Source organism: Bufo bufo, chromosome 5 (assembly GCF_905171765.1).
Source record: "Bufo bufo chromosome 5, aBufBuf1.1, whole genome shotgun sequence".
NCBI classification, from domain to species: domain Eukaryota; kingdom Metazoa; phylum Chordata; class Amphibia; order Anura; family Bufonidae; genus Bufo; species Bufo bufo.
This window is the reverse complement of record NC_053393.1, coordinates 116,092,317-116,108,906: the sequence shown is the minus strand read 5'-3', so window position 1 is coordinate 116,108,906 and position 16,590 is coordinate 116,092,317. Positions and strand designations below refer to the sequence as shown.

At 42.6% G+C, this 16,590-nt stretch overlaps 1 protein-coding gene across 1 annotated transcript in view; it reads left to right on the top strand.

Annotated features, from left to right (window-relative positions):
• The window catches only part of MCMDC2 (minichromosome maintenance domain containing 2), a 48,974-nt gene extending 38,906 nt beyond the window's left edge, over nucleotides 1-10,068 (top strand). The window contains exons 10-14 of the mRNA XM_040433871.1: nucleotides 1,718-1,878; nucleotides 2,181-2,360; nucleotides 7,829-7,968; nucleotides 9,106-9,215; nucleotides 9,923-10,068. Of these exons, the coding sequence (XP_040289805.1) occupies nucleotides 1,718-1,878; nucleotides 2,181-2,360; nucleotides 7,829-7,968; nucleotides 9,106-9,215; nucleotides 9,923-10,068 (737 nt within the window). The remainder of the gene's footprint in view (nucleotides 1-1,717; nucleotides 1,879-2,180; nucleotides 2,361-7,828; nucleotides 7,969-9,105; nucleotides 9,216-9,922) is intronic.
• The last annotated feature ends 6,522 nt before the right edge of the window (nucleotides 10,069-16,590 follow it).

Below are 16,590 nucleotides of genomic sequence, written 5' to 3'. Positions count from 1 at the left end.
TTAATCCAAAAAAAAACCTTTCCACTGCATTTCATTGCTGTCATTAAAGGACCTGCTGAGATCATTTCAGTAATCGTCTTGTTAACTCAGGTGAGAATGTTGACGAGCACAAGGCTGGAGATCATTATGTCAGGCTGATTGGGTTAAAATGGCAGACTTGACATGTTAAAAGGAGGGTGATGCTTGAAATCATTGTTCTTCCATTGTAAACCATGGTGACCTGCAAAGAAACGCGTGCAGCCATCATTGCGTTGCCTAAAAATGGCTTCACAGGCAAGGATATTGTGGCTACTAAGATTGCACCTCAATCATCAATTTATAGGATCATCAAGAACTTCAAGGAAAGAGGTTCAATTCCTGTTAAGAAGGCTTCAGGGCGTCCAAGAAAGTCCAGCAAGCGCCAGGATCGTCTCCTAAAGAGGATTCAGCTGCGGGATCGGAGTGCCACCAGTGCATAACTTGCTCAGGAATGGCAGCAGGCAGGTGTGTGCGCATCTGCACGCACAGTGAGGCGAAGACTTTTGGAAGATGGCCTGGTGTCAAAAAGGGCAGCAAAGAAGCCACTTCTCTCCAAAAAAAACATCAGGGACAGATTGATCTTCTGCAGAAAGTATGGTGAATGGACTGCTGAGGACTGGGGCAAAGTCATATTCTCAGATGAAGCCTCTTTCCGATTGTTTGGGGCATCTGGAAAAAGGCTTGTCCGGAGAAGAAAAGGTGAGCGCTACCATCAGTCCTGTGTCATGCCAACAGTAAAGCATCCTGAGACCATTCATGTGTGGGGTTGCTTCTCATCCAAGGGAGTGGGCTCACTCACAATTTTGCCCAAAAACACAGCCATGAATAAAGAATGGTACCAAAACACCCTCCAACAGCAACTTCTTCCAACAATCCAACAACAGTTTGGTAAAGAACAATGCATTTTCCAGCACGATGGAGCACCGTGCCATAAGGCAAAAGTGTTAACTAAGTGGCTCGGGGACCAAAACGTTGACATTTTGGGTCCATGGCCTGGAAACTCCCCAGATCTTAATCCCATTGAGAACTTGTGGTCAATCCTCAAGAGGCGGGTGGACAAACAAAAACCCCCTAATTCTGACAAACTCCAAGAAGTAATTATGAAATAATGGGTTGCTATCAGTCAGGAATTGGCCCAGAAGTTGATTGAGAGCATGCCCAGTCGAATTGCAGAGGTCCTGAAAAAGAAGGGCCAACACTGAAAATACTGACTCTTTGCATAAATGTCATGTAATTGTCGATAAAAGCCTTTGAAACGTATGAAGTGCATGTAATTATATTTCACTACATCACAGAAACAACTAAAACAAAGATCTAAAAGCAGTTTAGCAGCAAACTTTGTGAAAACTAATATTTTTGTCATTCTCAAAACTTTTGGCCACGACTGTACACATGAGCATTACTACAATCATTTGTCACGCATTCAGTTTGCATATTGTTAGCAGTACATCCCATCTTTACATTGAGCAGCGTGCTTCTGACAAGCAACTATTTTTGGTGCTGCATTTGTCGGGTGAAGTTTATATGGGGCAGTTATGGGGAACAAACATTTAGCATTCCTGATCATCAGTTTGTGTAAAATGCCTTTACTCTTGTGCATTTGCTTTTTACTTTGTTGTTCTCAAATCTAGAAGCTCTTTATAATATATATTTCTTATTTTCTATATATAATTATCTAAATGCTCATGTTTCTCCAAAGTGTTGGAGAGCAGGAACACCAATGTATTCATACCTGGGAAGAAATATGGTGATTATGTGGACCTGCAGATATTCATTTCTGTTCAGTGTAATTTCTGGTCGTACATAGATCTGTCTTCCAAGAAGTGTAATACCAAGGAGCCCACCTTTATAGGTCAGATGGTGAGTAATCTAATTTACTCTTCTAAAATACTTTCAACAGTGAGGATATGCTTGTTTCCAGTGGTGTCCAAACAACTCCCAGCATGCAATCAAAATGTAGGGATGGCGATAGATTGGGGATCAGTTCTCCATCCCCTTGAAATTTGCGATATTGTGGTGCACTTTTTGGTTAACACAATGTATTAATAGATCATCTAAATTTCTCCTGAAATCCCCCCCCCCCCCCCCCAAAAAGAAAAAAAAAAATTCCATAGGTTTATTCTATTTATTTGTAAAGTTGATGTCTTTACTATCTTTAACAGGATTTAAGTGCTATACCATCACATCTCATTGATGCATTTGGAATGTTAATTTACTGCAGTCAGATATCTCACATGTATCCAGATGTTTCCCTTGTAAAGCATAGTCTGAAAAGAGCCGTAAACCCTGGAGCATCTCTCAGTCTGGCAGCTCAGGTCTTTACAACCCAAGATTTTGAAGAGGTCAGTATCATAACTCTTTATAATATAGTAAGCTATGTTCACACAGAAAATGCAAATGTGATCGCACACTACATCCAGCATTCTGCCCTCCATGCTGGATGAGACATTGGTTTATATTTTGGCCAAAGCATAGTAAGCCACTCACCGCGTCAAGGCCGTCTCAATTGAGTGGTCCCTAACTCTTGTTCCTACCTGTTTATGGGCCATGACAGCCACATAAAATCCAGGGAATGCAGGTCAGCATGCAAGCCAAGTACACTTTGCTTGTAACCCCGTCCGGTGCCATTACAGCTTTCATCGGATCCAGGGATGCAAGTACCAACATGCATGCTGAACCCACCATATACTTCTCCTGGAGCCAGATGGCTAATGGTAGGTTCTATATAAGCAGACTCAGTTTTATACTGACTTTAAAACCAGCCTCCAGGACAGATTAACTGGTCAGGTGTGCAATGACTCCAAGGAGATCGCCACGCCTCCAATATATACTACAAAGAAAAAAATAGGGGGTTGAGTCAGCACAACCTGCCTGTAGGTGCAGATCACTATGGCGAAATACATATACAAACGGAAAATGCAAATGTGATCGCACACTACATCCAGCATTCTGCCCTCCATGCTGGATGAGACATTGGTTTATATTTTGGCCAAAGCATAGTAAGCCACTCACCGCGTCAAGGCCGTCTCAATTGAGTGGTCCCTAACTCTTGTTCCTACCTGTTTATGGGCCATGACAGCCACATAAAATCCAGGGAATGCAGGTCAGCATGCAAGCCAAGTACACTTTGCTTGTAACCCCGTCCGGTGCCATTACAGCTTTCATCGGATCCAGGGATGCAAGTACCAACATGCATGCTGAACCCACCATATACTTCTCCTGGAGCCAGATGGCTAATGGTAGGTTCTATATAAGCAGACTCAGTTTTATACTGACTTTAAAACCAGCCTCCAGGACAGATTAACTGGTCAGGTATTTCGCCATAGTGATCTGCACCTACAGGCAGGTTGTGCTGACTCAACCCCCTATTTTTTTCTTTGTAGTATATATTGGAGGCGTGGCGATCTCCTTGGAGTCATTGCACACCTGACCAGTTAATCTGTCCTGGAGGCTGGTTTTAAAGTCAGTATAAAACTGAGTCTGCTTATATAGAACCTACCATTAGCCATCTGGCTCCAGGAGAAGTATATGGTGGGTTCAGCATGCATGTTGGTACTTGCATCCCTGGATCCGATGAAAGCTGTAATGGCACCGGACGGGGTTACAAGCAAAGTGTACTTGGCTTGCATGCTGACCTGCATTCCCTGGATTTTATGTGGCTGTCATGGCCCATAAACAGGTAGGAACAAGAGTTAGGGACCACTCAATTGAGACGGCCTTGACGCGGTGAGTGGCTTACTATGCTTTGGCCAAAATATAAACCAATGTCTCATCCAGCATGGAGGGCAGAATGCTGGATGTAGTGTGCGATCACATTTGCATTTTCCGTTTGTATATGTATTTCGCCATAGTGATCTGCACCTACAGGCAGGTTGTGCTGACTCAACCCCCTATTTTTTTCTTTGTAGTATATATTGGAGGCGTGGCGATCTCCTTGGAGTCATTGCACACCTGACCAGTTAATCTGTCCTGGAGGCTGGTTTTAAAGTCAGTATAAAACTGAGTCTGCTTATATAGAACCTACCATTAGCCATCTGGCTCCAGGAGAAGTATATGGTGGGTTCAGCATGCATGTTGGTACTTGCATCCCTGGATCCGATGAAAGCTGTAATGGCACCGGACGGGGTTACAAGCAAAGTGTACTTGGCTTGCATGCTGACCTGCATTCCCTGGATTTTATGTGGCTGTCATGGCCCATAAACAGGTAGGAACAAGAGTTAGGGGCCACTCAATTGAGACGGCCTTGACGCGGTGAGTGGCTTACTATGCTTTGGCCAAAATATAAACCAATGTCTCATCCAGCATGGAGGGCAGAATGCTGGATGTAGTGTGCGATCACATTTGCATTTTCCGTTTGTATATGTATTTCGCCATAGTGATCTGCACCTACAGGCAGGTTGTGCTGACTCAACCCCCTATTTTTTTCTTTGTAGTATATATTGGAGGCGTGGCGATCTCCTTGGAGTCATTGCACACCTGACCAGTTAATCTGTCCTGGAGGCTGGTTTTAAAGTCCGTATAAAACTGAGTCTGCTTATATAGAACCTACCATTAGCCATCTGGCTCCAGGAGAAGTATATGGTGGGTTCAGCATGCATGTTGGTACTTGCATCCCTGGATCCGATGAAAGCTGTAATGGCACCGGACGGGGTTACAAGCAAAGTGTACTTGGCTTGCATGCTGACCTGCATTCCCTGGATTTTATGTGGCTGTCATGGCCCATAAACAGGTAGGAACAAGAGTTAGGGACCACTCAATTGAGACGGCCTTGACGCGGTGAGTGGCTTACTATGCTTTGGCCAAAATATAAACTAATGTCTCATCCAGCATGGAGGGCAGAATGCTGGATGTAGTGTGCGATCACATTTGCATTTTCCATTTGTATATGTATTTCGCCATAGTGATCTGCACCTACAGGCAGGTTGTGCTGACTCAACCCCCTATTTTTTTCTTTGTAGTATATATTGGAGGCGTGGCGATCTCCTTGGAGTCATTGCACACCTGACCAGTTAATCTGTCCTGGAGGCTGGTTTTAAAGTCAGTATAAAACTGAGTCTGCTTGTATAGAACCTACCATTAGCCATCTGGCTCCAGGAGAAGTATATGGTGGGTTCAGCATGCATGTTGGTACTTGCATCCCTGGATCCGATGAAAGCTGTAATGGCACCGGACGGGGTTACAAGCAAAGTGTACTTGGCTTGCATGCTGACCTGCATTCCCTGGATTTTATGTGGCTGTCATGGCCCATAAACAGGTAGGAACAAGAGTTAGGGACCACTCAATTGAGACGGCCTTGACGCAGTGAGTGGCTTACTATGCTTTGGCCAAAATATAAACCAATGTCTCATCCAGCATGGAGGGCAGAATGCTGGATGTAGTGTGCGATCACATTTGCATTTTCCGTTTGTATATGTATTTCGCCATAGTGATCTGCACCTACAGGCAGGTTGTGCTGACTCAACCCCCTATTTTTTTCTATGTTCACACAGGTTTTTTTTTTTATTGTGTTTTTTTTTTTTTGCTGTGGACTTTTGTGTGCTGAAATCTGCGGCCAGAAACTGTTGACACTTATTGACCATTGACTATAATGGAGAATCTGTTTAATAATTTATATAGCACATTTTTCCTCCCAGATTTGGAATCCACATGGCAGAAAATAAAAGAATAGGCATGTTCATTCATGGCATGGGCTGAATCCACAGCATGCAAACTGAAAATCCATTGCAGGAGTCTGAGGGTCAGTCTCAGATTTCTGACGAGGATTCCACGTTAGACACACACAGCATTTATTTTCATTGTGTAAACATACCCAATAGCAGTAGTAATAAATGGTTGTGCAAGTTGCAGAATAAAGATTCCAAAATATTCAGCACCTATCTACTAGATTGTTGGGGGCGGTTTCGACCATCGGGACACTCCACATTCACTGGAATGGGAGACCCCAGTCTCCTCCAGCCACATGACTGCGGCAAGGAGAAGTTTGAATAGATTCCTTTCCAGAATGAGCATTGAAACTTGACAGTATAACTCTACTGAAAACATTTACTAAAACACTGATGTTAGGGGAGCTGATGGGTCTTAAAGGGGTTCTCTGTGATGATTATAAATGACCACATGTAACTAGTCCTAAAATGTGACTAGGACAGTTTACCTCAACTTGCAGAGATGCTTAGGGGGGTTGGGGCATTGCTACATACTGCGCTCTGGCACTTGCATATACTCCACATTGATGGGTGTTTCTGTCAGGTAGAAGCTCTGCTCTACAATAGACAGTAATGATACAATCCTTTGTGTGATATGCTGTCGTAGCTGAACAGCCTGACAGAAACAGGGAGCAGGATAGCATCCATTCTCCTCCCCATTCTTGTCAGGCTGCTCAGCCATGACAGCATAATGCAGGCAGGATTGCATCATTACTATCTAGAGTAGCGCAGAGTTACTGCAGCCTGACAGCAAAGCTCAGTAATGTAAAGTGAAGGCAGGTCCCACCACATCAGCAGCTCTTTAAACGGGTTATCCCATGATTATAACAATATTAGCAAAGATAGGTGCACTCTGCGGTCTTACTAAACCCTCAAACTGATGTTAAAATTGAGAGATTAGCCAACATGTCCTACTATGGAGGACATGTCTGAGCCCGAGCACCGCGCCAAGGTTTCTCAAGTAGCTCGGGTCCTAACACTCACCTACCTGAGCCGTATGGGCAATACCAGGGGCCAGTAGGCAAATTACAGGAGCGTAAAGGTCCGACTCACAGACAACTCGCCAGTTACTTCCAGCATGTAGCCATGCTAACAATGGAAGGAGGGAGGAGTCTGCTGATATGGCCCAGGCCTCGCAGGTGCACCTAAATCTAGCCTGTTTGAGGGTTTAGTAGGACCGCAGAGTGCACCTGCTTTTGCTAATATTATTATATTGTTATATTGGTTATCACATCCACATAATTGCTATCTTGTGTAGGATGTTTATTGTGGTACTTGTGGTCCGCATCCTCCACTGTATGCATTTTTGCTGGGGATCCCCATTAGCAACGGGCCACGAGTGCAGGATGTTCTCCCTTGTATATACATGCACAACTGCATATGGGTTTGAGCACTTCCTGCCTGTTTAACACCATGACATTTTTTTTATTAGTATGTTATCCCACGATTAATGCAAAAAATGAAAATCAGACATAAGATAGTACACGGAAGTCTATTTCTAACAAACTTAGAACCAGCCTGTACCTCACGGATCCAGTGATTTGCCCACTCATTGCTGCAATTGTCCTGCTATATTTATTTCAAAGCTGGCAACTCAGGGGTGTGCACTTTCTGAGGGGGCATGTCCTTTCTGCTGCAGCTGGTGGCATTTGAAGGATGGAACTGAGCATGTATGTCACCCTCACTGGACAGAGAATTTAGAAAAAGGGGCAAACAGCAGGTGGTGGCTATACTAAATTTTTAATTACATGCAATCAAGTAAGTATTGAGATCCAAATGCTGGTTTGAAAAATTTAGAATATTTTTTGAAGGACAACCCCTTTAAGTGGAGGCAATCCATCCTTTCACATTCACACAAAAAAATTTGCCTCTTTAAATGGAGCTCTTACAGATTTTCTTTAACATTAGAATAATACTCCCATTTGGTGGAATGCTGCTCTGCTCTATTGCTATTGATGAGTATAGGGAACTAAGTATTAGCAAGTAAATCTATTATATATGCATTTAATAACAATTTTATTTTAAATATTTTTTCCAGTGCCTCAAAGTGAAGAACCTAAATCTTTAGTATGTTTCCAAAATGTAACTCCATTTTAATTACCTTTTAGCTTATTGCATATGCAAAGAATTTACATGTGACATTTACCACCAAAGCAAATACACTGATACACAGTTATTATTTGGCAAGCCGGAGAGTCAGAACCGACCCAAATGGATCAAAAATATTAACATCGGCACTGAGACATCTGTAAGTCTTTACATAAGGTTCAGTTTTACAGACAAGCATTCACTGTATAAACACAAACTGTAAGGCTATTTTTAGGGGGCATTCATGAATCCCTCTGCACCAGAATAAGTTTTTTTGCATAAACCCCCTTGTATGTAAAAAAAAAAATGTATGTATGTAGACGAGACTGGGTGGTAGCATTAAATACATCTGACATTTATGCCAGCCTCTAGCAGTCATATATTTCAGTTTCTGGCACATTGACCTCCCAAAATGGAACAAAATTATTAAGAGGTATATACTATACCCAGTCAGTGAAAAAAGGTGATAAGACATTCTTCAGATACATAAATGAAAAAAGGAAACTAAAACAAGGATTTACCAAATAAATAAAAAAAGAAGGAAGGTATATGGAAGAAGATAAAGAACTAGCTGACTGCCTCAATGAATACTTCTGTTCAGTTTTTACAAAGGAAAATGAAGGGAAATGACTTCAGTTAGAGAGGAAGACTAATGAATCTTTAGATGCATGTGTCTTTACAGAGGAAGAGGTTCTAAGTCAGCTGTCTAAAGTTAAGACAAATAAGTCACAGGGGCCTGATGTGATACACCCAAAGCTATTAAAAGAGCTTAGCGGTGAACTAGCAAAACCATTAACAGATTTATTTAACCAATCACTGGTAACAGGAGTCGTCCCAGAAGATTGGAAATTAGCAAATGTGCCCATTCACAAGAAAGGTAGTAGAGAGAAATCGGGCAACTATAGGCCAGTAAGCCTGACATCAATAGTGGGGAAATTAATGGAAACCATACTTAAGGAGAGGATTGTGGAACATCTAAAATCCCATGGATTGAAAGATGAAAAACAGCATGGGTTTACTTCAGGGAGATCATGTCAAACTAATCTTATTGATTTTTTTTGATTGGGTGACTAAAATAGTAGTGAGAACTAACCTGCAGAAGAAAGATGTTTTACATAGTACTTCCTCGTCTCTACATTAGCACTGGCTGCTTGCTTTTCCTTCCAGGTCCTAACTGGATCCCCAGACATTCCTTATATACAGCAGCTTTTATGTAAACACAAGCTTCATCAATGTAACTACTGATGTAGGAATTATGTACATTTCTCATATACTTTTGAACTGAACTATATCCTAGGGCCTCAATGTCAGAAGCACATGCAAAATTAAGCTTACGAACAGTGGTGACAGAAGAAGATGCTTTGGTAGCCATTTTATTGTTTGAAGCTTCCCTTACATTAAAACATGGTAACATTACTTTTGATATTGCTTCCTTACTCTTTATATTGTTTGTATCGTATTACATTTTGTTTTTGTGTGTGTATATATTTATATATAGAGCATGCAGGAAGTGTCATGGTCGTAGTAAATAAAGCATTGCACCACAGTATTGTTACAAATTTTATCTCAAAGTTTTATACTCCTAATAATGCCATGTGCACACTACACAGACAATGGTTGTAAAGGGTTCCCACTGGCTTGTATTTCGATCTTTGTAATACATTGTACAATGATGCATGCCACAGTCTTTTTCATATTGATTCATTAGTCATACAAAATCCTTCAGGGGAAAAAACATTAGTGCTTCAACATAATTTTCGATTTTAAAACTACACATAATACATTGCCAACAGAGGTGAATACTAGTCATAATATATCCCCCCCCCCCCCCCCCCCCCTCACAGTATCTGTAATAATCAGAGGAATTCCAATCCTGAACAGATTTACTTGAGGTCTGGGCCTTATCCTGAATTTCCAGTAATTTTGGTGGAACAGGTCTATGCAGAATTTGAAGTATACCCACAGATAACTGCACTAAGGCCCCACTGTTCTATACACAAAGACTAGTATTGTAAATGTACATAGTAGGTGGGGCCCAAAAATATTAGATAGGGCCAAAGGAGCTACAAGTTACATTGTGGCCACCCATAACATTTCATTTTCTTCTTTTGCAGGAAGCTCTGTGTTTGCCGTGTCTCAGAATCCACTCTTCCCAGCTGAGCTGATAGATGAGAATAGTTTACAGCAGAGAGATACATACCTGAGAGAATACCATCAACAGCTGAGGCAGTTCATATTCACCTATGGCCCTGCGACATAGGTGAACAAAAGGAATGACAACTACCCATTCAGTGGGGACACAATTACTTCTTTTGGTTTTACTTTATAGCATAGTTTTGACTTTATGACCATTTATTACTGTAGAACATGAAGATGCTGGATCCTGTCAAAATTATTCTCCTACAGAACACACTATGCACAAACCTATAATAAAAATATCTAACACCATGTGTGTGCATATGTGACTATTACCATTTCCAATAGCACATCATCCAATCATCTTATGTGTAAGAAAACGTGATGATAAGCTAGTAATGTTGTCTAAGAAAGGGTTAAGAATCCATACCGTATAGCCTAAGATGTATAAAAGAGGTCTGTAGTGTTTTCACATTAACTTTATTAACTTCACCACGTTTAGAATAGGCAGAATGCAAAGTCTTGCCAGAATCTGAACATCACCCTGTTCTGGGACAAGTATGGTGTCTGCTATCATCAATGGTTCCTCTAATACTGCATAGCTATTGAGATGGGCGCTGCAAATATAGAACCTCATCAAATAAATATTAATGTACAGCATCCTAATAATTAGCTATAAAGCAGCAAAAAATACACGGCCACATAGTGTTAAAGTCTAGGTCAGTGAAGTTAATTCTGTGCATCTCTAATGGTCTAGGCCTGTGATGGCTAACCTCCGGCACTCCAGCTGTGGTAAAACTACGACTCCCAATATGTACACTTGCTTGGCTGTTCTCAGAACTCCATAGAAATGAAAGTAGCATGCTGGGAGTCATAGTTCCACCACAGCTGGAGTGCCGGGGGTTAGCCATCACTGGTCTAGGCCCTAGGGCTGTGATGGCTGACCTCCAGCTGTGGTAAAACTACAACTCCCAAGATGTACACTTGCTTGGCTGTTCTCAGAACACCATAGAAATGAAAGTAGCATGCTGGGAGTCGTAGTTTCATCACAGCTGGAGTGACGGAGGTTAGCCATCACTGCCCTTGGGCAATAAAGAGTTTAATGGCAGCATCACTGATGGTCTATGCCACTAAAAATGGCTAATGTTAAGATCCCTAGTGCAAGGCTATGGATATTGATACCTAGGATCTAGTGGGTTACTCACCTCTCTAGGCTCCAGCTTTGTCCTGGCTGCCAGTAGGCTCAATACTGTTATGCTTTTTGTTCCCCCCATCACCTGCACATATTATGGAGACAAGTGCAAAGAGGACTATGCAGTTGTAACTGTACAGCTGCACAGTTCTCTCCATGACTGAGTAGAGTGATTCAGCAGAACTATGACCAATAATTAACAAGGTAGCTCAGAGAGTCTGTGCCAAAACAGACTTCAAGGGGGATACATTTTGAGTTCTGCAGATTAGGGGGAACACTGACTGTTGTTATAGTTAAGATCCCATACACAATCTGTCCCCCCAACCCGCATTTCTCCAAGCTAAGTTAGAATGGCATGGCAAACCAGTCATGCACATCTCTGTCCTTCTTGTGTACTGCTCACCTCTAATAAATACAAAAGCTCATATACCTCTGTATATGTATCGCCAGTGTACTCCTCACCTTTAACCAGTAAAACCAAGCTGCCTTGTACTGTATACCGGACGAGTGTTGGGTGGAGTAGAAAATCCCCGAAAAGAGATGCAATAATGGTGGTAGTAAAAGGTAAATTAATAAGGGGTGCCAATTGATCAAATTATGACCCACAGTAATAATAGTAAAAGGAACACAAGACACATACACAATTAAAATCTGATTAAAAGCAATACCAGAGTAAAACTCCAGTGAACTCACTTCACTGGGAGGTTGCCACCAGGATAAAGCGCAAGACACCTGGGGCAACCCCCCCCCCGGCCGGGATCGCCTGTAGTATAGTGGAGATTGCAGTCAGCGCTCCATTGGTGCGATAAAGATGGCAAGCAGCACATGGATCAGCAACTCGTGGTCAATCTCTTTATTACAAGAATATGCAGCTCAACGCGTTTCGGGGAAGACATAAAATCCCCCTCATCAGGAGCAATTACAAAACAAGTATGAGTAGGACACATATACTGTATATATAAAAACAAACATGAATTGAAATTCCCGCCCGAATGACATCACTTCCGGTTTCTGGGCAAACTGGAAGGGGTGCGTTCCACTGTGGAATGCATATTGTATATTAAAATATAAGTGGCGGCCATACATAAAATGATTCCAATTCATACATAATACACTGCTCAAAAAAATAAAGGGAACACTTAAACAACACAATGTAACTCCAAGTCAATCACACTTCTGTGAAATCAAACTGTCCACTTAGGAAGCAACACTGAGTGACAATCAATTTCACATGCTGTTGTGCAAATGGGATAGACAACAGGTGGAAATTATAGGCAATTAGCAAGACACCCCCAATAAAGGAGTGGTTCTGCAGGTGGTAACCACAGACCACTTCTCAGTTCCTATGCTTCCTGGCTGATGTTTTGGTCACTTTTGAATGCTGGCGGTGCTTTCAATCTTGTGGTAACATGAGACGGAGTCTACAACCCACACAAGTGGCTCAGGTAGTGCAGCTTATCCAGGATGGCACATCAATGCGAGCTGTGGCAAGAAGGTTTGCTGTGTCTGTCAGCGTAGTGTCCAGAGAATGGAGGCGCTACCAAGAGACAGGCCAGTACATCAGGAGACGTGGAGGAGGCCATAGGAGGGCAACAACCCAGCAGCAGGACCGCTACCTCCGCCTTTGTGCAAGGAGGAACAGGAGGAGCACTGCCAGAGCCCTGCAAAATTACCTCCAGCAGGCCACAAATGTGCATGTGTCTGCTCAAACGGTCAGAAATAGACTCCATGAGGGTGATATGAGGGCCCGATGTCCACAGGTGGGGGTTGTGCTTACAGCCCAACACCGTGCAGGACGTTTGGCATTTGCCAGAGAACACCAAGATTGGCAAATTCGCCACTGGCGCCCTGTGCTCTTCACAGATGAAAGCAGGTTCACACTGAACACTGAGCACATGTGACAGATGTGACAGAGTCTGGAGACGCCGTGGAGAACGTTCTGCTGCCTGCAACATCCTCCAGCATGACCGGTTTGGCATTGGGTCAGTAATGGTGTGGGGTGGCATTTCTTTGGAGGGCCGCACAGCCCTCCATGTGCTCACCAGAGGTAGCCTGACTGCCATTAGGTACCGAGATGAGATCCTCAGACCCCTTGTGAGACCATATGCTGGTGTGGTTGGCCCTGGGTTCCTCCTAATGCAAGACAATGCTAGACCTCATGTGGCTGGAGTGTGTCAGCAGTTCCTGCAAGACAAGGTCATTGATGCTATGGACTGGCCCGCCCGTTCCCCAGACCTGAATCCAATTGAGCACATCTGGGACATCATGTCTCGCTCTATCCACCAACGTCACGTTGCACCACAGACTGTCCATGAGTTGGCAGATGCTTTAGTCCAGGTCTGGGAGGAGATCCCTCAGGAGACCGTCCGCCACCTCATCAGGAGCATGCACAGGCGTTGTAGGGAGGTCATACAGGCACGTGGAGGCCACACACACTACTGAGCCTCATTTTGACTTGTTTTAAGGACATTACATCAAAGTTGGATCAGCCTGTAGTGTGTTTTTCCACTTTAATTTTGAGTGTGACTCCAAATCCAGACCTCCATGGGTTAAAAAATTTGATTTCCATTTTTTTATTTTTGTGTGATTTTGTTGTCAGCACATTCAACTATGTAAAGAACAAAGTATTTCAGAAAAATATTTAATTAATTCAGATCTAGGATGTGTTCTTTTTGTGTTCCCTTTATTTTTTTGAGCAGTGTACATTTGTAGGAGGGCGAGAGCCCGATTCAAAAGGCCAGACATGTATGGACATCTGCAAAAGAAAGAAAGCAGTGTTTACTGGAAGGCCGGGACACCCGGAAGTACAATGACTTCCGGTTAGGACTCGGTGGAACGCACCGGGTCTCATGCGCTCCAAAAGCGGAGAAACAGGATGGTGGGGACACTACTTGTGTTCAGGGGAGCGGGGCATTAAATGAATGGAGGGGATTAAATAACACCTATATGTGGAATCTATATATAGGAAAGTAATTATACTTAAAAGGGCATCTAAATATAGAATGTTCATCTATAAATAAAGAAAGGGGTAAAGTGACTGGGGGGTCAAATATATCTCATATTTAAAAAAGACCCCGAAGGGTAACTGCAAAGACAAACCCAAAATGTAAAAGTATATAAAAATATATAACAGTGCCTGAATAATGTTGGAAGATAAACACGGTCATGATAATAAGGGAATGAACGAATGATAAATAATATAACAGTGCCTGAATACGATTAAAAGATAAAAATAATCATACTAATAAATAAATGGATAATAAGTTATACGCGACCTTATACGCAGGGTCCAACAGGGACATGGTAAGAAGCTACTCCAATTAATAAAACAGATATGTGCAAATGTCAGAATACAAATAGAGTGAACTGGAATAAAATATCGTAAAATAACAGTATCTAAGCGCATGATCAGATATCTGTAGCTGTACTTGGCATAAGGGTATGCACGTTGTCAAAGGAATTTAAGCCCCCCCCCCCCCACTAATAATCCATTAAGACGTACATATATGTCCCAATAGGATATATGATAAACTAATCAAAACAATAAACAGATTAGTATCCTTAGTAGTTCATATATTCAAGTGATTCGTTAAGACCAAAAGGGGTGAGAGTATTGAGTTTGAAAATCCAAAACATTCCTTTTCTATATAACGTCTGGTAGGATTGTGGGATCCACTTAAGGAGTGTAACTCTCAGTAAGGATAGGTCCCCGTCGTGCTTCAGTAAGAAATAACGAGATACACTATGTTACAAGAAAGTTTAGACTGGCATATTCTTATTCATAATCATAGTCCCGGGTGCACATCCATAAGGCAAACAAGGCAAATAAGAATATGCCAGTCTAAACTTTCTTGTAATATTTATCTGAGGGTGGCGCCTCTTTTAGACTGAGCACACGCCTTATGAATAATGTGGACTTGGATAAGTCCAAGAGAGGCGGTATATTAGTGATAGGGACCCGTCCGCGGAAGCCACCTTGACGTGTGGTGGATGGGCCCGACACAAGTTTGATCAAAATGTGCGCTAAAAGCTTCCATTGATTCCAATAGTAGGTATAGTACCACTTGAATTTAGAATGATCCCAATTTCTCAGCTTTACTGCTTATATGTGTGTGCAGCCATTATTTTTTTTATTTATTATGTTTGCCTTATGGATTTGCACCCATGACTATGATTATGAATAAGAATATGCCAGTCTGGACGTTTACAAGGTACGAGTACCCTCTGACCCTAAAGTGTGTGTGTTGGGATATGTCTCTGAACTGGCTACAGGTCAGGTACATAAAATAGCTATAGGTAGAATGTTATATGTTGCTAGAAAGTTAATCGCTCTGCATTGGATACAGACAGCGCCGCCAATCCTAGGCGAATTCCTAAGCGCGGTTGACACGATGCTGAGTTATGAACGGATGGTATATCAGAAGCGTGGATGCCCAGCGAAATTTGGAAAATTATGGGATTTATGGCTGTCGTTTCGACGTCTGAATGGAAATGTTTAAAAATGTGCCTTTGTACTTTGCAGGTTAGGGAGGGAGGGAGGGGGGGGGGTCGGTTGGGTACTTAATTACTACACATAGGCTGATATCCTTTTTGTTTTTAGCCTTATGGACAGTATATTTCTATGTCATCCTTGTTTACAATGTGTTAAAATGTGTATTTACACTGTAAAATGTTTAATAAAAAAGATCTGATTCAAAAAAAGAATATGCCAGTCTAAACTTTCTTGTAATATTTATCTGAGGGTGGCGCCTCTTTTAGACTGAGCACACGCCCATCTGCCTGGAGCTTCTGAGCAAAGTACAAATGAAGCTGGTTCCTTCACTGCCCTGATAATGTGGACTTGGATAAGTCCAAGAGAGGCGGTATATTAGTGATAGGGACCCGTCCGCGGAAGCCACCTTGAAGTGTGGTGGATGGGCCCGATACTAGTGATGTCCCGAATAGTTCGCCGGCGAACATAGCTTGTTTGCGTTCGTGGCGGCGGGTCGGTCCGCCCCCTATACATCATCATTGAGTAAACTTTGACCCTGTACCTCACAGTCAGCAGACACATTCCAGCCAATCAGCGCAGACCCGCCCTCCCAGACCCTCCCACCTCCTGGACAGCATCCATTTTAGATTCATTCGGAAGCTGCATTCTCAGTGAGAGGAGGGACAGTGCTGCTGCTGCTGATTCAATAGGGAAAGCGTTAGCTAGGGCAGTGTTCTGTGTCCTCAGACTCATCTGCTGTAAGGACAGCGTCCTGACAGCACCCCAAAAAGCCCTTTTCAGGGCTGGTACATCAGTCTGCTTTTTTTTACTTTTTTTTTATATATACATATATTGCAGTTGCCTGCCCGTGTGTGAGAGGCTGCAGGCTCAGTCACAGACAGTACTGTGTGCACACCATTCATACAGGGTGTGACAGAAAATACCTCGCAGATAAAAAAAAATTCTATTTAATATTTTTCTGT